We start from the raw sequence: 22,887 nt of genomic DNA, 5'->3' as shown, positions 1-22,887 counted from the left end.
ATGGCACTGTTCCTTATACTATACTGTAGTACTGGTGATGTATTCAGTAATACACTGGCTTCCTGTTTTTCCCACGAGTTTCTCGACATTTGTAACCTCAGTGTGAAAACAAGTCAGTGATTGGCAGTAAGTACTCTCTTGTGCCTCTGTTCAGCTGGAAAGTTACATTTCCACTCCTTCTGTGTGCTACGTGTTTTTCTGATGGTTATTGATCAACATATAAAAGTCACGCAGAACGTGCAATTATCAAGGAGGGTAAATAGACATTAGCAGTGGGTTTCATCAGAAAAACCCAGCTGGAGAGTGAAAAGCAGAGAAAGAGGGTGAAGGAAGTGAAAAAATTCTACTATGATGTGTAACATTTGAGTAGAAAAACTAATGGTCCTTGAATTAAAAAAAGAAAGTTTGAAGTTGTGCCAGCAAACGAAAAATCACACTCTTGATTTAAAATCCACACTGTTGTAGCTCTGCTCCTATTTTAAGTTAGAATAATTGTTTAACAGAAATGTGCTGTGTAATGTGGTGTGAAAGCTGCATGGAAACAAAAGTAGCAAGCCAGCTTCTCAGGTTACTTTCTGTGGATACAAAGCAGACATCCACATTCATTGAGTGGTGGAGGTGTTGCTTCCCCCTGGCATACAAAGGAAAGTGTGCCTTCATGTTCCTCTCTTCCTAACAGGGCCTTGTGGGAAATCAGATTTACCTTGCTTTTCCCAAACCGTTTTTTTTCTCTGGCTTCTTCTGGACCTCTCAGTAGCACATCCTCATAGTCTGTGGCTCATCAGTGGGATCATGGCAGGCTCCAGGTTCTAGAACTGCTTTGGTCCCCAAAGGGAACAGAACATTTAGGCCATGTAATTGGGGTCATCTTGTACCCCTTTGGCTTTTCTTCTTTGCAGACCCTTAAGCAGGGTGGCAGCTGCAAAAGGGCCAGCGAAGGCTGGGAGGACCAAAGGAGGAAGTACTGATATAGACAGGAGGGAGGTGGTCAGTAGTCCTGCCCTTCCTCACCATCCTCCCTTTTCTGAGATGTCTGGCTGTGGCTGCTAACAGCTTGATTCAGAAACACAAAAAAATTAGCATAATTAATTTAAATTTGGGTTTTGTTAGGCTCTCTTTCCAGTGGGGTCTTGTTTCCTTTTTCAGGAGGAAAGGAATACTTTCCTATTGTGCAGTACTGTAGCTAGCAGGTGATTAGCTTGGGTATTTTGAGAAGTATAGTTTGCCTGGTTTTCGTGTGTTCATGTGAGACATTAAAAAAATCATAATGGTTATTATTTTGTGTTAATAGTCATATGGTTTATTAGCTGTAGGTATGTACACCATAATGATTATGTGCAGCAACTCTGATTTATATGTTGGTTTATATGGTCTTCTTTGTCCTTATTCTTTTATCAGATATAAGAAACAAGTTTCTCTAAACATGGGTGAAACAGAGCAGAGACCAACAGCAGGATCCCGATTAGGAGCTCAGGAAAATGCTGGCATCAGTACCTTGGAGCACGGACAGAAACCACCTATGACACCTCCAGGAAAACTCATCTCCATCAAAATTCAGATGTTGGATGACACACAAGAAACTTTTGAAGTTCCGGTAAGGATGTGGAGGTTGGAGTGGCTAAAGATTATTTAAGGCATTTTAAAAAGCATGTTTTCAAACCAGTTCTCTTTATATTTCAACTGTGACTTTTTGGCTAATGAATATGTTATGGAGAAAAATAGCTGTTATATCAGCATTAAATAGGTGATAGTGCAATAGAATAACACTAAACAGTGAGCTGTAAATTGCAGTTACTATTCTGTTGGTATTTCAACAGCCTCAGAAGAGGTGAAAGTCCTTGGTGTGTTGTTTTGGTTTGTTTTGTAGATTTGTTTTTATTTTTTTCAAATACTAAGTCAGTGGATTCCTAGACTTTCTGAACAGCTGATTAATGTGTTGGTGCAGTTTTGCTCTCAATCCAGTAAACAGTAGATCTATACAGATCTACAGATTTCTTTTCTTCTGGCAAATCCTTAGGATAGTAACTTGAAATAATCAAAGTTTTCAGTAATTTGCATCTTACAAGTGCCAAATATTCACATACAGGTTCAGTGCAAGGAAAGAATGAAAACAGTCTCATCTAATATTTCTCTATACCCCACTGAAATTAATCTAGGTTTGTGCTTGCCAAGGAAGCAGAATTACTACTGCTTTTGTTTGTGTGATCAGAATAATTAGTCTGAATTAGTTTTGATACAAAGACCAAATCTGTTTTCTACTATCTAGCTGTTAGTAACCAGTAATGATTTTTACATGCCATGCTTAGGTAATTAACATGTAAGGTTGTTGAACACTGTTGCTGTTATGAAAGTGTACTTGCATGTATGTTTTTCAAGGTCCTCAGAGTTCAGTGAATAGGAAACTGGAAACGCGAGTTCAGGTTTCATCCTTTGTTACTTGCATTTTGTGTAGCTATGGTAACTGCCATGTCTTCATTGGCTTAGTTTTCCCTTTTGTGAAATGGGGGTGTTACCTCTGAGATATGTAGATGTTAAGTGCTTCCTGAAAGTGCTTATGGTCGCTAATGTTATCCCTGTATTATAGATGGTTTTGTTTGTCTGTTTTATGTGTGTACACACACATGCTTTTTTGGTCTACTTTCTGATGCTGTTTGTGACCCAACTATACAGCTGTGTGTTCAGTCTTAGGTTTTGTTGTAGTAGAGAGTAAGTTCTCTGGGCAGGCAGGTATGTGTGAATTGAACTGTCATCAAGTCTAATGCTCATATATGTAGCAACCTGATATGCTTTTGTACCCTTCAGAATATCTAGCAAATACCCATAGCAAGCAGATAAAAGTTAGCATTTTTTAGGTAATCATCACTGTTCAGAAGTGTAGTTCTAGTTTAAATCATCAAACACAAATGAAAGTAGTTCTGCTTATCTTACACAGTACAAATATCCCTGTTATCCCAGAGACAATATATTTTTTTCCCCTTCTCCACAGCTGCTGCTTCACTGTATTTTGAAAATGATGTGCTATTTAAAAGCATTAATGATTCTATTTAGCAAACAGTAGAAGCCATTTTGTTATCACGTCCTTTTCATTAAATTCTTTAGAAGCAATCAGAAGTAAGATGTGGATGCAGTGCACCTCTATAACTCTGGCTTTGCTTCCAGGAGTTTGAGAAAACATTATTTTTTCTGTCTTTACTATTAGAAGACATCAACATTATTTTTGGTTTTAAACTTCAACAACACCTGGAAGATCTAGGTGTTTAAACAACTCTCTGTTAAGGTCACTTCAAAGTGATTGTTTTCTGAAGCTGTCATACCATAACTGCCTCTATTCAAGGAAGGCCCAGTTGGTTTCAAAGGTAAATCTTGTGAAATTTGCAGGATGCTTAGATTATAAAAGCTCTTAGAGCAGATTCCTAAAGCTTTTTGTCTTGAAGGTATGCATAGTCAAATGGAGCAATACACATTGTTTGCTCTAAAAGGTATTTTTTTAGTCCCATTTCAGAAAACTGAAAAACTTTTGATACATCTAAATTGAGGTGTTTATTCATGTTGGAAAACCTATGTTCCCATTGACAAACTTGCTGTTTTTAACCAGATTGGTGCAGTATACACAGAAAAATAAAGTGACACCATTTCAACAAAGTGTTTTAGGAGTGGTAAAGTGTGGTTGTGGGCAGAGGATGTTTAACATATATGCCTAAACACATCTTTGGGCTTGCTTTTCAGTGAAGAATTAAAGGCTTTTTGCATGATAGAAGATTCTAACTACTCTTCTAAAACTTGTGCTGCCATGGTTATGAAAGAAACTTTCCAAGTATGGTACAAGTATAACTGAGGTTTTGTGTTTCTTACAATTTCAGGAATTTTGCTGGATCATCTTTTCTTCACTAGCAAATGGGCTAAATGTTATTGATGCTTGAGATGTCTCTTGTAGGATGGTATGAGGTTTAAGTCATGCCAGTTTATTATTTACTTGTGAAGTCTGTGTAAAAATAGATACTGGTGCTAATTCTTTCTGAATTTGAGGGATGTAGTGTAGTAGCAGAGACTATCCCTCTGTGTGTAGTCCTCCTTCCTTGCTACCTGCCATTTGTTATATTCACCATCTCCCCCCTTACTAAAAATGGAAAAAGATCTTATCGCTGCGGTGTTTTTCTTGCGTTTGTTCTTGTTTTGTCTTGGGGTTATTGTGTGTTTCAGGTTTTTTTGTCGTTTTTGGTTTCCTGGGTTTTGTTCTAATTTGTCTTCCAGGAGGCAAGATTCAAGATTTTTGCACTTAGGCAATAGACTTTCTCCCATTGAAGGCAAATGACTTGTTTTTTTAGAGCAAAATCCTTCAGATTTCTTTGTCTGTTCTGATTATAATAAAATGGGAGAAAAAAATTACCTGCTCCATTCTTCCCCTAGTGCTGCTGTTCTTTGAGCTGTTTAAAAGTGAAGTAACTCTGGTATCATTTGTCCTTCTAAAGGAAAGTTGATTACCTTGCTGTTATTGTTTTGGTGCTACATAATTGAACTATGTCTGGCTCGTTGAAATAGCATCTCTGGAGGCCAGAAAAAAAAAAAAAAAAAAGAAAAGAGATCCATGTGGCTTCATATGGACCTGTAAATTATTATTTTTTTTCCAGAAAAAAACTACCATGAAGTATATAGAAAGAGTTTTTATGGGTGTGTTGTGAAAGGAAGGGTACACAAGAAAATTCTTTCATGCTGCTTGCTGTTAACAAACAGTATTTAATTGCAGAATGTCTGAACATTTTTATGTTCCAAAAAGCCAGTGAAAGCTGACTAGACAATCCTGGATTTTTTACATCCAGTTAGCTGTTTGCATGATTTCTGTCAAGCAAATACAGATGCTTGGAGGAGGCAGGGGAGAAGCAGACACTGCTGCTTTCATAAAAAAGATGACATTACTTTCACTTTCTTTTTACTACCTGTAATATAAAAGGAAAGTATGAAATTCATCAGTTATCCATTTTACTACCTTTTTGTCTGTTCTGCTATGAGAACGTAAATTATGTAGAAGATCCTTCCCCCTTTTAAGTTATCCAGCTTTTTTAAACTGAATTTCTGTACCTTTAGTTAGAGTCTGTCGTGAACAAACAAACAAGAGCTGGCTTCTGCTACAGTTGTAGGTGATTAGTGCCTGAAAATCAGGCCAGGAGTTGAAAGTTCACGATCATTCAGCACTTGCAGCAGTTGGTCATGCTGTTGGCTTTATGGAGGTTTTGCATGCAAGTGTGGAATAGCTTTTTTGTCTCTTGCTTTTTGTTTCTAAGTTCCAGTTTGGCTGTATTTACTTAAAAATTAGTCAAGATATGCTAACTGAAGAGCAGAGGTCCAAACTACAACAGTCTGTTTCAGCTAGTGTTTGACTGAGTTATGACTACTTTATAAAATGATCAAATATGGTCCCATTCTGCTTTAGCATCTGAGCTTTGGCTCAGATGACTAATGTGAAGGAGGAAGAAAGTTTTTTCACCCTTGTACACATAATGCTAATTAAAAAAAAGATATGCCTTGGGCATTTTGCAAGGCTGATAGTTCTACTATAAGCCTTGCAAAGCCTAGCACTGCTGAATATAAGTTGTGTATTATACAAGAGAGGGTGGAGGTGTACAGTTCTGCTTGGTTTTGCTCTGGTTTTGTTTCTACCAGTTTCATCTAATTTAGTTGGAAGAGAATAGGATTGATTCCATAAAACTGTAGTTAAACATGGATTTTCTTATGTTTGTTTTTATACTGTCTCCCCTGTGGATTCAAGCCAGTTTAGGTAAAAAAGAAACAGTTTTTAAGGAATTATAAAAATAGCTGATCATAGAATGGTTTGGAAGGGACTTTAAGGACCATCTAGTTCCAGGTTGTCCAAAGCCCCATGCAGCTTGGCCTTGAGGTTGCGTCCTGGTGGGTGCTGCTTCTTCTGGGGAAGAAAACCCTTTACTGTTTATACTGTTTATATTATATTTACTTTTATAGTTGCTTCAGTGCCAGAATTAATCTGCTCTAAATCTACTCCAAACAGAGAGTCAGTGTTGTTCATTTCTAGGTAATGCTGAAGACAGGACTGTTTCTTATGTGAGACTGCTGGGATGATTGTGACTCAGACCAGGTTTAACCCTGACTGACATGGTGCTTGTTACTGGTCATATCCTGCTCTCTAGGTGAGCAATGCTGATGTGCCCAGAATGATACAACTGATGCTAAATAGAAAGTCAGAGTTGTTGCTGTGCCACTAGCTTCAGAGGTGAGATCCAAGTATATCACAGGAGGTAAGGATTCTTCTTTTGCTTTGGGCCCGGTCTCTTTAATTAAAACCAAACCAAAATCCTCTTTATTGTGTCTGGAAGAAAGTAGTTGCTGCCTCTTTGTGGCTGCCTTTTGGAAAGACCAAAACATACTTGCCTGTCAAATTTTTCAAGTTTATTAAACATCTGTTTTGTGTCTTATGTAAACTTTCTTTCCCTCTTAATGTGTTCAAGCTTTGTGAAATATGCAGGGTTGGAGAATGTCATCTGCTTTGAGGGATTAACACCTGGTTTCTTGAGCAACAGGAGTCTCTTAATAGAAAGTGGGGTGAGGGTGTAATCCTTAGTAAACATTGGTTGTAAACATTTAATTTCAGTTTGCTTTTCTCTCAGAAGAGAAAGGCTTCTTTAGATTATCTGAGAATAAAGACCAAATGACCTTGGACCAAAACTGTTTATCTTACATCCAAACTCTAGTGAATTACCTTGGCAGGGAATTTCTGTGCCTCAAATTGTCAGAAAGAAGGACTTCATAATCCCACTGAGGCCATTTCTTAAGGCTAATGTTCTGAGTGTTTTGGGTTTTTTTTGTTTGTTTAGCTGGTTTTGTTTGTGCAGTCATATAATGGTGGTTCATATTCCCTTTGTGGGGAAAATGCCTTCTGTGAAGTGTATTCCCCACCAACTTCAGGCAAGTTTCAGTGTGCCAGAAAAAGCTTAATATTAAGTAGTCTTGATACTGAATACCTGATACTCAAAAATTTGCACAAGCATTGTATTACTCTGTTAAACTCAAAAGATCAGCCACAGTTTTGTAAATGTTTTAATTATTTTCTGTAACATTTATGGGCTATGGTAATTGCTTTGTCCTAGGTATTTATTCCTCTCCTCAATATGCATATTGTAACAGTGAATAACACAATTTTATAGAAAGAGCATTAGACATTAAGCAATGCAGAAACATGAAGCAGTGTTTTATGCTTTCTTAGCCAGCTTCAACTTCAGTTCAATATGAATTGCATTTTTTTCCAGCTTAGGAATTGAACAGCAGGTCAAATGTCAGTTATTCATCAGTCTGAGACTTTCTTTTCTTCTCATGCCTGAAATTATTTGGCCATCACTGTCAGACTATTTCCAGTGACTATCAAGCATTTAAATATTCACTAATTGTCACACTAACCCTGTTGGATCTTCTGAAATTACAAGAAGAAAAGCTTTTTTTCCCTTTAATCCTGAAACACATCAGTTGCATTTTTCTCAGTAGATTATTAGTGGATACCCAGTAAACTATGGTTTTTGTTGACAGGTAACGGGAATGTCTTTGATGAAAGACAGAGGATTTTAGTCACTTCTGTAATAATTTATGTGCTTTTCAAAACAAAAGAAAGAATAATCCACAAGCAAACTTCTGTAACCTGAGGCAGCAGGCTGTTTAAACTGCTGATTTCTTAGTTACAATGTTCTGTAGAACGAAGAGAGTAAGTGCAAATATAGTTTTAAGTGCCACCAAGCCAGTCTGTAATTTTCTTGAATGAATTAGCCTAACTTTGTAATGAGGGAAGGCTTCTCAAATAATGGCTTTTCGCCTCTCTGGGTTCAGCTGACTCACCAAGTCACGCACCAGCGGGCTGGCTGGGACAAAGCAGAGGGCAGAGCTGGCACAGGGAAGGGCAGCCATGGGTGAAGAGGCAGCGCATGAGCGTTTCCGAATGCTGAAGGGATCAGTGAAATCATACTGTTAATTTTGGTAACCACACCTGTGCCTGTAGGTGGCTTTGTGTGGTCCTGGTGGGGCTGGATGATGCTCTGGCAGGGGGAGAGCACAGGCTCCCTCCCCAGCTATGGGGCCACCCTCTTTGGAGGTGGCAGCTGTCCAAGAACCAGGGGGAGGTGTTCGCCATCTCTAACCTTCAAAGTGTGCATGGAGGGGTGGGTGGTTAGCTAGGGGCCGAAATGAAGGCTTGTTCTGCTAGGACTACGTGTTCTATTTCAGAGGTGATGGGAAGGAAGTTCTGCCTCTGGTCAGAGGCAAGAGGGGAGCTGAACTGCCTGTTGTATATTTCTTTCCTTCCCCCTGAGACTAAGGTTCATCTCTTCTGGCTTTAAAGATTGTAAAACTAGATGTCAAAGCCTCAGTTAATCACTTTCCTTCACAGTTAGGGTGAAAACATGGTACCTTCAACAGGCTGTTCATCATGCCTGTCCTGAGCATGTATTTTAAGATGAGATTAATTACTCTCTCGAGGTTCTGGTATATACCTTTAAGGGAAGCACAGGGCGGGAGCTTAGTCTTCATTTATCATCTAGCCACCTAACTTGTTCCATAGAAATTCCTTTGTTTCCTTTTAGTTCCCAACCATGCCAAAGTGATATGTGAGTCTTCACTGTACCTTATAGCTGGCTAGCAAAGCTGTCTAAATCTGATGTTCTGGGGTGGGTGAATTACACCTGCCATAGTGCTGCTTTTCTTCGTGCTAGTTGTAACAGAGAAGTTGGAAAATCAAGCGTGCTGGGGAGGACCAGTGCATTGGTGCTGTGCTGCAGTGGTGCATGTGCATGCCATGATTTACTTAAGCCCAGTTTTTGTCAGCACAAGGTGGTCAAGCTGAAGTTACTTTCCTTAAGCTCTGTAGGAAAAATGGTTATCTTTGCTTTTGGCCATATGCTCTGAGGGGACACCATAATTGAGCAGGATGTTCTGTGAGAAAATAGATGCCTTCCTCCTCCTCCTGAATTAAATAAGTGTGTTGTCCAAAGCTAAAGAAATGCAGCATAAGTGTGATGCTTTGCCAGGATCACAATCTCTTGTTAAACTTACGGCATTTCGAGGCATACTCGGCCTGTAGTCCTGCACTGAGCAAAAGATAAGAAAACTTGGGCTCAGATGTAAATCACTACTCATATACGATTATATCACTCAGTATGATGAATGACCATTTAGAGCACTGTGAATTTCAGTAACTTAAATTATAAGTAAAAGCACATCCCTCTGTAACTTGTTTTCTCACATGTTTGAGAGATGAAGGAACCTTTATTGTGGAATCCCTGTGCAGTTGCATTCTGCCATTGCTTTGAACAGAATGGAAAGCTATCTGTGTGAACAAAGGCTTAAGCAGTACAGGATAAAAGAATAGCAACATATTACAAATTTTCCATTCATTTCCCTTTCAGTTCATTCTCAGTTGAATATGGTCATGTGTTAACAATTTTTGCCAGTTGGTAACACAACCTGTTGAAATACCTCTCTCCACGTTTATTTGCCTACTATGGGTTCCTTGCTCTGCATCCAGCCTTGCTTTGCCTCTTAGCTAGGGATGTTAATTTTTTTTAGTTTTGCGCTGGGATTCTTCTCTGCATGTTTGTGAGAGTTCATAATCTGTGTTTTTTCTTCCTTCAAACCTTAAGTCTTCCACAAGTCCTCTCTTCCTCTCTGCTTCTGCACAATGTCTGTTGCTCAGCTGGTGGAGCCAGTGAAGCCACAGCCTTAGCAGCTACTGGAGGAGATGGTGTTTCCATCTGTTCTTGTTGCACTGGAAAAGGTGCTTGTCTGACTCAGTGGTAAGGCAGCCTACAGGGGCAACCCTGTATAAAAAGCTTTGTTTTTTACCAGTTCAGTCATAACCGTGAGCTTGCTACAAAACTGAGTAGATGCTGATGTGTGTGCAACAGACAGAAGAAAAGGGCCAAGACCGTGTCAGGTGTGGTTCAGACATGGGTGAAGCTGCTGTGGAAATACACAGCTGCAGAGATGGGGAAGAGAGTTACAGAGAGGAAATCCTCCAACCCTAAATGCTTAAGAATATGACTTTATATTGGTTCCTATTTTAGCACTTCCTTGGTATTTCTTGTTCCTTCTTTGCTGGGCACTAGAACATGCCACCTCATATTGCTTATCCTCTTTGTGATCTCTGCCTCTTCACAGTTTCTTTGCAACAGCCATGGGTGTATCTTCCAGATTTTCAACCCACTTCATTCTGATGATGATCTCCTTTCTCAGCGCAGTATTGGGTCGTTGTCTAACAAGTCACACATTAGACTCCATAGGGGAGCAAGCACTCATCATTTTTAAATATTATATTTGCACTGCAGAATTAGGGATGCTTTCTGCAATGGCATAATCAAATTCTCATCCATACCCAAACTCTACAAGTGGAACCATCTATGTGAATTTTACCTACCCTGATTTGTGGCTTTAAAGTGGAAGTTGACCAGTTTAAAATAAACAAAAAACCCCACACTACAACCAAGGTGAAGTGATAAAAGCAGCAGGTCTTTGTCTTCTAATCTTGGTACAATAAGAATGAGCCCTACCAGTTGTCAGGTGTAAAAGCCTTCAAAAAGACTTATTGATAGGCTGCTTAACTGTGAAGTTGTTTCCACTGCTGCAAACAATGAGCAACCTTGACAAGACTGTGATTACAGTATGTGCACACAATTAATTGTTGCCTTTTACATGCCAATGCATAAATCACATAAAACGCATGGCTGAAAATGTCTGCCAAAGCCTTTGTGTATATTTGAATAAGGCTAGTGTGTTAAAATAATTCTTGAATAAATATGTCAATTTTTTAAATAAAATGTGATAGATGAAGCACACATCAAGCACTAGATAACTCAGTGAATACAAACAGCAATAGCAGTAGATTAGAGTATCTGCTTTTCTTATCCCCATCCCCAAAAAGGAGGCTTTGACTGATAGAAATTGCACAAACATAACGCTGCCAGAATATAAATAGCAAATGGTGAGTTATGACTTGGTGCCAATTTGCTTTTTGATGGCTTGTTGGCAGATGCGAATATTCATGCAGCACACAGCAGCAGGCAGTTTCTCTCCATATTTCTTTCACTATTACCTTCTCATCTGATTTTCTGATTAAACCCTGGAATCTTCTCTTCTTAATTTTTTCTTATTTTTGCCTTGCTTTTATAATTCTAGTCCCATGCTCATGCCTTAACATCTTGATTTAGTTCATGATGGATTTATTTGTAATAATTTCAATTTAGTGGAGTATTTGTGTGTAGATGTTGCTTAGTATGCAGAGGCCAGTTCTTTGTGCATAAAGGGAAACATCTTCTGCTCTTAAACAACTTTTCACATTTCATTGCTTCTTTATCTGGTGCAGATGCTCAATTATATTCCCTTCTGTCATCTCACTCTCATCTATCCTCTCAGTTTTGTGTCTTCTTAGAAAATGTCTATTTTTGTATCCTCTGTATGGATAGGTTTTATAGCTTTTTCCATGATTCTGTGATCAGCTCTTCATAATTCTTTGTTACAGAGCTCTCTGGTCTTTACAAGGAGCACATTTGGGCAGAACAGTTGATTCTGAATCTGGAGTGACTGTAAATTAGGGGAACACCTTCCCTTTCTAATTACAGATAGGGATGAACCAGATCCTCAGCCAGTGTACATTGTTTTAGACTGACTGGAGTTACTGGAATGAACTGGGAAGTGAGATTATACAATCCAGGGGGCTTCTCTAGAAGTTTTGCCTGTCAGAATTGATGTAGGATACCACATTTTTCATGAACAGGTTTGAAATAAAAGGGATTTAAAGAAAAGAATCAAGTAAGTGAATACATGTAAATTGAGGTGAAAGAGAATGAGATGTCAGACTCTACGTAAAAACATATCTTACAGGAATTGTAAACTACCTTATCAAATAGTTTCTGTGTTTCACACAGATTCATGTTGCAACCAGAAATAAGTGTAGCCTGGTGCTTTAGGTTTTTCGATGTTCCAGAGTAATTCAGAAACATCTCTGCACCCAGGAACGAACACTGGTGGTTGACAAAAGAAAATGCTTTTCATGAAAGCACATGAACGCTCACCCATACTGTGACACAGATAGGAAAGGACCTCTGAAGGTAGTCACTTCCAACTTGTCTCTCAAGACAGAGCCAGCTGTGAGACGATTGTTCAAGGTCCCTATGAAACACTGTTACGATTCAGGACTAATGGGGTTTAGGATCTTTTTTCTTTGAGAGCCTTAGTTAAAACCAAACTTAGAGGTTTGGAGTTACTAGTCAAGGTAGAAAGCTTCAGGTAGATGGACTTTTGCAGGCAAATCGGTGTGCTTATAACAGAACTGAGACAGTAGTCATTTCATACATGAAAGTCATGTCCTAAGCTTTCTTATGTTCTGGAGTTCATCAAAGCCTTCAGGTTCTCTTAGTTTTTTTACTTCATGTCAAAGGATTGCTTGGGGTATGTGTGCTTTGAAAGACTGCAGAAGATTCAAGTGCAAAGGAGATGCTTCAAATGGCTGATTGCGTCACAACATGTTCAGCTCTGTGATTTTGACAGTCTCTGGAAAAGCAAGGTAGAAATATCAATCTGCAAGAGAGCAGACTTTGTGAAGATGGGAGATTGCAGCAGCTTAAAGTCAACACCCTCACCCCCTCCCAAAATCCCTTGACAACCTCCTGGATTCACACCAGCTGTGGAAGTGCTAGATTTTCAGACTTTTTCTATCAAGTCAAACTAGATTTCTCTTAGAAAAAACAGAATAAGGAGCAGGTAATCTCTTTGTCTCACTAACATAAACTAAGTTTATCTGTTGACATTTCTTTTTGTATCTATTCCACAACACAAATAACTTTGAACAGACATAAGCCTTTCAGTGGAAAGGTCACTTCTCTGCAGAGCATTTCAGATCTTTACTGCTTACGTTTCATTACAGAGAAGATCACATATGCACAACTTAGCCATGAGAAGTGACAAAAGGTCACTAAGGAAACAATTCAGCATTTTCTGGAACTGAGGGAACAGATGTTTGAGGGGTCAGTTAACACTGTTGTGGGCAGTTGCACTGCCATGACCGATTTCCTGTATATGTATAGCTGTGAAGTAAATAATTGTATGTGTTTTGGATTTGGTGGGGCTTTTTTCGCATTGAGCTTCTTTGATTTAGGATGCTGTGGGGGAAATAAAAAACCAACTAAAATCCTCAGCCTATGTGGTAATATTTTGCTGAGAATTAAACTGAAAGGTTAACTCTTTCAGCACTCTCATAATTAATTTGCTAACTGTTCCATGTTAAATAATAACTTGAATATTGAAGGTTTTTTTTTAAAAATGGATCTTGTTCATCTGACAATGAAGTAGCGTAAAAGGATTAAATAAGTAATTAACATGAATACTTCTGAATCTGTTGATAGCTTAGGTGTTAAGATTTAAATTTTCTATTTCAAATTGGCAAGATGTTTTAACAGGAGATACTTTTTTAACAGGAGATGCCTGGCTAGTTTGGCTGTGAATTATGATTATTCCTGAACATAGAACTTGTCCTACTCTCCCACAGACATCTTAGCACCGTTCACGAGTCATTCATTTGTCCCATCTTAGCCATCAGGTCTTCACATTGGTATTTCCCAGGTGAACAGATGTTGCCAATTACTGTTGGTTTCATCTAAGTGCATTTGAAGGCCCTGAAAGGCTGTATAGCGGTGTTGCAGCTTCCTTAGAAAAGGTCATACATGTGGAAGGTGATACCACATCGATTAACTTCTTGTAGAAATGGTCCATGGATTTCTGGGCGCCTGTTCTCTGTAGAAAACCACTACACTTGGACTGTTACCTCAGCATATAAGCTGGTTTTTATCCTCCTTCTGTCACGATTGCCACAGAATTCTGTCCCTGAAGAACGCTGTAGTAACAAGTGGAGCCCTGTCTGTAGAGGGAATGCCTTTTGCCTTTGCTTTCAGGCTTCATTCCAGGAGTGGGTTTCTGTTGCATTCCTATACTGGTAGCTAAGAGGACCACAGACTAAGCAAGCTGGAGCACTAGGCCCATGATTTTCCACAGTCCTTAGCTGTTGTATGAGTTTCTGGCTGTGTTTTAGGTGGTTCCAAGGAGATGTCTACGAGGTAAATCTAGCTTTGAGTGAGGACTTGTCTTGACCTGCAAGTCAGTACATACATTTCTAGTTGTTGGGGTGGAGATTGTTCCCTTGTCCTCTTTTATTTACAGCTATCCAGGATAGCCCTGGGGTACAGGGTACAACTGAAGATGCGGCAGCTTTTCTAACCCATCAGATAGTAAACTTGTTGGCTTCATTATTTCTTGCATTGTTTCTGTGTACCCTGACCGTCTCTGATAAAATAATTTAATGGAAACAAGTGCCTTACTGAGTGAGGATGGTGGCCTTTCTGGCTTAGCATTTTGTCTCCCACACTGACACGAGAGCTGGCCCCTCTGCCTTTCTCTTGTTATTCCCCAGCATCCAAAGCCACTTTTGAACCTGCTGAGGTCTCCTACCTCCACAATCTTCTGTGTCAGAAAGTTCTAGCAGTTTTCTGCTGTCTATGTAAAGAAGCTCCTTGTTTTACTTCCTCTAAACTGATACATTAATTTCATCACCTCTTCCCCTTACCTCTACTTTGTGAGGTTTGAACTATTCTGTTTAAACTGCATCACAGAAATGGGCCAATTATTATTATTTGGTATTATTTTGGTCACAGAAATGGGCCAATTATTGTTATTATCTGGTGGTGCAGGCTGGTACAGATATCCCAAAACATTGGGCACTGGACTTCAGAAATGAAACTTAAATGGTAAACTTAACACTAAGGTGGTGCAAATCAGTTTATGCCAGCCCCATATTTTTAAACACTGCAAGCTGCAACAGTTTAAAAAGAAACCCAGGCTTCTGAAAATGCAAATGATAGAGAAAATAACTATGATTTGGTATTATTTTTGTTTTTTAACCTGTTTGATTGAGAGGCAGTTTGATGTTTTGAATGCTCAGAATGTAGAAAGATTGGGGGATTTCGATCCCCTCCAGAACTGCCTTGCCCCAGCTGCTTCAGGGAGTTCATTCCTACTTAGCGTCATATCTGCTTACTGCCTCTCTGCTGTGTCCATTTTCACACTGGAGCAGGAGCCCTGTGGCTCTCCTGTCCCTTTTTTTTTCTCCATTCCAGGGCTCAGTTGCTCATTTCCTAGGCTCCTGCACCTATTATCTGCCTGTTAGCAGATGTCCAGGGCAGAGCTGCCACAGGATGCTGAGCATTGCTTGTCTCAGTGCTGACCCTTGGGGGAGGCGATGGAGAACAGTGTAGTCTGGCTCTTATAGCATAGGCTGTCTTCTCCAGAAGGGCAGGAAAGTGAGGCAAGAGCAGTTGAAACAGGTTTCCCAGCATCTGGCTGAAATAACCAACAAGGCAATTCCAAACTACCAGAATAGGAGGTTTCTTGCTGCTGTGGCAACGAAAGTTCCAGTCCTGACTGAATCTGTGATTCGTGGAAAAAATAAGGTAAGAGTTGGCAAGGCACGTCCTGCTTATTCTTGTAAGCTTTCATTTTCAGTTTCTCAGTGATGCAGTGTTTGAGATAGAGACATTGAAAGGGAATATTCATGTTTAAAATAAAATTGGAAATGTTTGCTTTTCTTGTATTCTTTTAAAGAGAGCGGAAATATTTTCATCCTTGGTACAGGAGGGCTTTTATTGAGCCAAGTTTGAGCTAAGCATGATGAGAGGTCAATAATACTTGCAAGTAGCTTCAAGGTTTTTCAAGTTGGCATGAACTTTTGTCTGGTGAGCCTTTGTCCTGGAGAGAAAATGTTTAGTGTGAAGGTTAAGATGAATTAGGTGACTTTTGATTATCCAAAGAATGCAGGCTGTGTTCATACCCTCATTCCTGTTCCTTTGCATATGGTTCTTTCACCCATTCAGTCTGTGCTAGTCAGGGAGGAGGACTGTTGGAAGAAGGCACTGTAGAGCACTCTGTCTCTCATCCAGCAACAGCTGAATACTTCATGGAAGTATATTAAGTCCTTGACAGGAGAAGGTAGCCAGCTGGCTGCTGCAGCAGGATGTTCTTGTTCTCCCTCACAACTGAAAAGGAGCTGGCAGAGGGCCTGCTGAGCTTGCTGGGGAAGAGGGAAGGCACAAACTCTTGCAGTATTTTAACTAGGTGGGCTGTTAACCAAAAAAATAAAGCAGAAGGTACATGTTCCAAGTCTGTCCAGGGCACAAACTGGAAAGTGGTAAAGGCCTGACTTTAGTATGAGCCCTGTGCTTTGGGGTAGCTTAAGAATCTGCTTGCTTAAAAGTTGCAAACAAGTAGAGTAACTACACCAGTATTTGTCCTTCTTGAAACAGCACGCAGAGTGGTGTTGACTCACTGGTTAAAATTAGTGATGTGACAGTTCTGGAGTTTGGAGGTTATTTTGCTGTCCTTTCTTGTCCTAATGAATACAGTTCAAGTCAAGGTATCTTTGTGGATTACCAAGGATGATAATAGAAAAGAAAGGAATTCACATTGCAATTGGCAAATTCAGAAAAGAGAAAGCAGTAGAACAGCATTCACCATTTCAGAGTCCAACGGAGGGCTACAAGGATGATTGAGGGACTGAAACATCTCTCCTATAGGAAAGACTGAGAGACCTATGGCTGTTTAGTCTGGAGAAGACTGAGAGGGGATCTTAATAATGTTTCCAAATATCTGAAGGGTGCATATCAAGAAAAGTGGGCCAGTCTTTTTTCAGTGGTGTCCTGTGGTAGGACAAAAACTGGAACACAAAGTTCCACCTCAATTTGAGGAAAAACTACTTTACTGCAAGGATTATGGAGCACTGGAACAGGCTCCCCAGAGAGGTGGTGGAGTCTTCTTCTCTGGAGACTTTCAAGACCTGTCTGGATGCATTTCTGTGTCACCTGCCCTAGGTGATCCCGCTCTGGCAGGGGAGTTGGACTTGATGATCTCCAGAAGACCCTTTCAACCCCTACCATCCTGTGATTCTATGATCATACCGAATTTTTAAACAGCATAATATACTATCCAATTGATCTTCCATTTTCTAAAAAGCAAGCTTTAAAGCACAACCAATTAGCACAGAAATAGGAATATACTTTGAGGGGTGGCTGACCAAAAAAGTGCTGAGGTACAAGTGTTTGAAACAAACCAAGCCTCGCCTCAGGTCATTAATTTGCAGCCTGGTCTTCCCTGTGTGCTTCCTTGAAGGAACTCTCCCAGGAATGTGTAGATGCTCCATTAACTGATGAAGTGAATCTCCCCACTTAAACACGGAAATTGGTAGTCCAGGAGATGCTTCCATTAATGTAATGAAGGAATCCTGCTGGCTTAAATAGACTCGAAGAACAAATCAGATCTGGGTTCTGTGTTCATAGATGCTGTTCAGTGACCTCGGTCCACTGTATTTTAGAACAGACCTTCTCCCAGGTTTTGAATGAGTACTGAAGGTAAAGATGATATATATTAACAGTAAGTGCAGACATATGTGTGGATTTTTGGTAATGGAGTTTTGTGTACTCCAAAGGTTTTTAAAACAAACATGTCATAGAGGCTCAACCATTACAAATATGCAGTCAGATAATACAGTTCTTTGATTACATAGTCATACTAAACCTCCACGTCCAATACCCAGGTCACTGTTTCTAAAGATAACTAAATATATATGTGGACTGGATTGACCTTTCAAAAGGCAGGAAATACTGCTCTGAATTGCATTTCCCTATGTTTTTTAATTGATCTCTTGGGTAGAGTTGGAAGAAAAACATTGAACGCCGATATTATTTTACTCTCCCTTCCCAAACTGGCAAAATGAACATAAGCTTTGATACTTTTGTGCTAATTCACACTGAATCAGATTGTTAATTATATTTAAAAAAACAACCGACTTTTGACGCTTAAATTAATTGGTTACAGCTCTGTTTTAAGATTACAGGTTGTTATAATAGGTGCTGGTTTTAATGCTATCTTAGTTGCTGTTCATCCACTTCATAAGAGTAAAGATTATCCAGTGTCATTTGATGCAAATAACCAGTTTGCTTCAAAATAGCAGAGCTGTGCAGAGGTGGGTAAGCTGTATCGTTCATCCATCTAAAGTCTGTTTTTCCTTAAGTTTCAATAACAGTAAGCACAGTCACACTGGAAGTAATTAAGAATATGGGAATACTTTGTGTATAATGTAGATGTAACTACTAACTGAGATATTGAAAATAACTTTGACTCTTTTTCAAGCATACTGTTTAGTTTTCGCTTGCAAATGTATTTTGCAACTTGCAGACCCACTTCAGTTACTGTTGGAACTCACGGGCAAAGGTTGAGAGGAGGGTTGGGAATTTATTGTGCTTTTTCAGTTGTTCAGAGAGGAGGGAAAGGATACAGCTCAGGTTTCTCTTAGTGAGTTGAAGGGATTTCAGGCCTTGTTTTTAGACATGCGACTGCTTAAGGCTTCAAAGCCTTGAATGTGTGAAAGAGAGGGAAGGAAGGATACATAACAGTGCTAATCGTACGTTAACATAAACTTAAGGGTTGAAACCCCAGCTGTAAGAAAACATCTCCAGTAGGATATTCAAAACACATGCATTCAGTGCTTTCAGAAACAGGTAATGTATCATAAAGATCTTGGTAGCCTGTTCAATAGATATTGATTGTATATTCAGGTTTTTAAGAAAATCTATAGCTATTTTTCAGTTTAACTTCCAAGAAAACTAGTATATTTTTAGTTACAAAATTTTTTTGGACAAAGAAAATAGAAAGCTTTAGTTCCTTAATTTTACATCTGGTCCAAGTGCTGTGAGCACTTAAATGTCTCTTTCTCAGCTTCTATGCTGTGTGTGTTGTCAGACTTCTCATGTCTCCAGCTGAAAAAGGAAATTAAGCTGGAATCTCAGTTCCGTCTGTTCTTTTACAGTGGCACTTTCTCACAACAGGGCAGCTACTTGAAGCAGAGCAGTTTTTGCAGGAATGTGTTGCCAGTTTGTCTCAAATTCTTGTTAACCACATGGGAAAAGCTCAAGAGCAGAGAGAAGAATCTTGGCCTTTGTCTTGATTTTGCACAGGGCAGAGGAACTCACCGACCTGAAGAAGCACTGTTACTGGGTACAGGAGCTAAAAATGTTGCGTGTTTTTGAGAGGGAAGCAGCTCTGCTATAGACTTCTGTAACAAATCTAGCTCTGTGGGTTGCATTAGAACAATGCAGTTAACAGGCAAAATAAACCTGATGATTATGAAAATGTCTTAATTTCTCTCCTACAGTAGGTAATCTGTTTCAAATCCCAGATCACTGAACAGAAGTTAGATTTTTACATCAGTCAAACACTAGTCTCATATTAATGTACTATTTAAAGAGAAAGTGAGAGAATATGTGTGTATTAGTCTGTAACAGTACAGGATCACAGACTGGTTGAGGTTGGACGAGGCCTCTGGAGGTCATCCAGTTGAACCCCCCTGCTCAAGCAGCCAGAACTGGTTGCCCAGGACAGCTTTTCAAATATCCTTGGATTGAGACTCCACAGCCTCTCTGGGCAACCTCTACCAGTGCTTGGTCACCATCACAGTTTCTAGACCATTAATGGCTGTATTGACGATCACTCTGCAGGGCCCCACTAGTCACTTTGAGCCATGAATGTTGTAGTGTTGGTGAGGAAATCTCACTAAATAACTTTAGGTTAGGTCACTTTTACTTATTTAGCTGGTGAATTTTCAGCAGTAAACAATCCAGTCCTAAGTGCCAGGAGTTAAGAGATGAAAATGCGTTTGAACTCCTGCCACATGTGGAACATAAAGATATAAGATCTCTTATCGGGAAGACTTCAAAGGCATCCGTCATCAACTGTATAGAAACCACTGACACATGAGACAGTTCCTACAAGAAACTAGGTGGACTGGGTGCCATGCATGCATTTTGAAACAAAACAGAGTTATCTCTAGAAGTCTTGGACTTACATGTCTTAGAGGTGTCTTCTGTTTTGCACTTTTGAGTAGTGAATTTGTTACAGGACTTTATGTAAGTCATTGGAGAAATTTATGTTATATTTCATAATTTTACACTGCTTGTAAGAAAGATTGATAATTCAAGTAGCAGAGCTTTCAGTGTTCCACTGAATTATAAATTTTACAAAATGTATTTTGACACATACATGTTACCATTGGAATTTGTTAGTTGCATTTTGGAGTTAATCAATAATGCATATCATACAACCCCTGGAATACAATGACTTGTGTTAGACACAGTAGCTGCAGACAGGAAGAGGAAGTTCCTGCTTAATCTTCAGATTTTTAATCTCTAATGAAAAAACAGAATTGTTCTCCCCGTTCATCCTTTGCAAAAGAAGAGAGATTATGGGATGTGATTTGAGGGGTGACACGAGTTTTGTAGCAGAACTATGTAAAAAAAGTAGTTTCTTTGGACTAAGCTGATTGCAGTCACAGAATAGCAATTTTCTCTAATGTGAGAAATTACGGATATTTTAGCAGAGTTCCTTGCCAAAGATTAAGCATTTACATTCATTTCTAAGAGTTAAAGACATCTGAAATCACCAGTGTAATCCCATGGGATGAGACTTTATAAGCTGTAAAACCATCTGATAAATAGATATTTTGGCTTGGTTATGGCTTTGTCCCCTAGGGCTGTACTGTGCTTGGTTTTATCTCGTGCCATTTGTTCGGGATGCTTTTATTCAATAAACTGCCTCTGATTAATCATAACATTTGCTCAGACCCACTTTGTTTAATATGCCTTTAGGATTTTTTTTTTCTTTTCTTTTTTTTTCCCCCCCAGCTAGCAAGACCATAGTGTTGTGTAGGGATGTAAGTGCCCCTTTAGTGCAGAAATTATTTTCCAGGAATCCAAAGTAGTCCAGATTCAAGATTCATGTTGCAAGCACTCAGAATATCTGGTTTAGTAAGTCAGAAATGCTGGGCTACTAATTTCATTGATTATTTTTGTCACATTAACCTTGAACTACTAAACCAGGCAGTAGTTGCTGTTTTGAATGCAGGCAGAACCGTAGCTGGCATCAGCAGCTATTGTGCTATTTTGCATTCTCTACCTGTAGTCAGATTCTTCTTTTCTACTTTGCTACCTGCTGACATTTACAGACCTAAATTCCTGAATGGCAGATGAACTGTGACAGTCAAAAATATGCATGTGCAAACTTAGGAAATTGAGATCATACTTATATGGCTTATAAGGGAAAGAAACCCAAAATGTAAAGTCAAAACAAATTATCTATATAACTTACGTAAAGCCAAAACAAATTATCTATATAACTTGATACTATCAGCAGATGTTGTCAACTTCTGTCAGACAAGATATTCAAAGTTCATTAAGCATCCTGTATCCCCCTACCTGAATAATTTGCCATTACAAGTATTAAGAAATTTCAAATATAATTATTTTGAGGTACCTGTAGAGCAGGATAATATAAAATACTCAGGCTGCTTCTGTAGATTTAAAAAATGCCAAAGTGTTTGTTCTAAACACTGAGGTATATGCTATTTCTTTACATGAAAGGGATGAGCAAGTCCTTTTCCTTATAGTTTATCCACTACCCATTCTTTGCCATCAAGCAAAAATCTGAATCTTCTGTTTTTGAAGCATCTCTATCTGGAAATATGCCACTAATTAAACTCCATATGAGACAATGTTTATTTCACTTGTAAATGAGAAGAAAATGCAGCCGTAAACAGGAATCTTTAGCTTTATCTTTCTTGTTCCAGTGACTGCCAAGCCATTGGTTTTCCACCACGGTTCTGGTTTTTTTAATATCCATCAGTTACAATTTCATGAATTCTCACTGCTGGCAGTAACACACATGTTTTCATTTACTGCATTATGGGTATTCTCTAGACAACCAGTCTGTTGAAAAGAAATTAGTCCCAGCAGTGAACTAAGATACTGAATTCTCAGCAGTTTCTGAATTCATGTTTTTACATTAAGGCTATTTATATCTGGATTGAATTAATTTGAATACGTAACCAGGTGGTTGTGGTTATGCCTTTTATTATCCATTGGATGTGAAAAGCCAGCAGAATGCAACTGCAGGATGGGAAAATTCAGTAAATGCAGTTGGGAAATACAGCATTGTAGGATTGAAAGCTCAGCTTCTATTCCTTTTGTTCTGTCCGTGATTTCAGGCATGACCAGAATCAAGGAGTACAATTATACTGTATATCCTAAGTAGGACATACTATATACAGTTCTTAAACCTGGCTCATTAAAAAATTTCACTGAAAGTGAAAATCTGTTGACTTGTTGCTATCTAATCATGTGGTCCCAATTTCACCAACAATGAAAAGTCACAAAATATCCAGACAACATCTTAGACAATCTCCTTTGAAGGAGAGTGGAGACATTATAGGTAACTTGCAAAGCCTGTTACCAAGCTTCAAATTCGTACTCAGCAGGGTTGTGCTTTTTATGTCTGTCTTCTCCAAATAAATATTCAAATTTGTTGGCTCAAGGAAGAAATTGGCTTAGTTCTGAACTGTTTTACAATGAGCAAAGAAAGTAAAAAAGCTTTAAGTTTCCTTCTGTTGGATATTAAGCACTTTAAACTACCCAATCAATTTTCTTCAAACTGGGTTGCAGCTTTTAAGAGGAAACTCACTTAAAATGCAACTTCTGTCTGTAATTATTTCCTCTACTCTCTTTGACTGAGATTGAAGGTTAAAGGCAAATGAAAAAAAATTAAAGGGATTTTAATCTGAATTGTTCATTTGCTTTTGTGCAGTTTCAGAGAATTTCATAGCAAAAACTGGAGAAAATTACAAACTTGGAAGATTGTAAAGGCGAGTAAAAGCTCCTCTGGGAAATTCTTCAGGATTGTATTAAGCCCCAGTTAGGCGTGTCCCCATGATGTTAGTCATAGCTCTAATACTTGGTC

General features: G+C 39.0%; 1 protein-coding gene across 1 annotated transcript in view; it reads left to right on the top strand.

Moving 5' to 3' along the window:
* The first annotated feature begins 1,423 nt into the window (after positions 1 to 1,423).
* FARP1 (FERM, RhoGEF (ARHGEF) and pleckstrin domain protein 1 (chondrocyte-derived)) overlaps positions 1,424 to 22,887 on the top strand; it is a 170,924-nt gene continuing 149,460 nt past the window's right edge. The window contains exon 1 of the mRNA XM_010006334.1: positions 1,424 to 1,594. Coding sequence (XP_010004636.1) covers positions 1,424 to 1,594 — 171 coding nt within the window. The remainder of the gene's footprint in view (positions 1,595 to 22,887) is intronic.

This window comes from Chaetura pelagica, unplaced genomic scaffold (assembly GCF_000747805.2).
Source record: "Chaetura pelagica isolate M959 unplaced genomic scaffold, ChaPel_1.0 scaffold29, whole genome shotgun sequence".
NCBI lineage: Eukaryota > Metazoa > Chordata > Aves > Apodiformes > Apodidae > Chaetura > Chaetura pelagica.
This window is presented reverse-complemented; position numbering and strand designations above follow the sequence as displayed.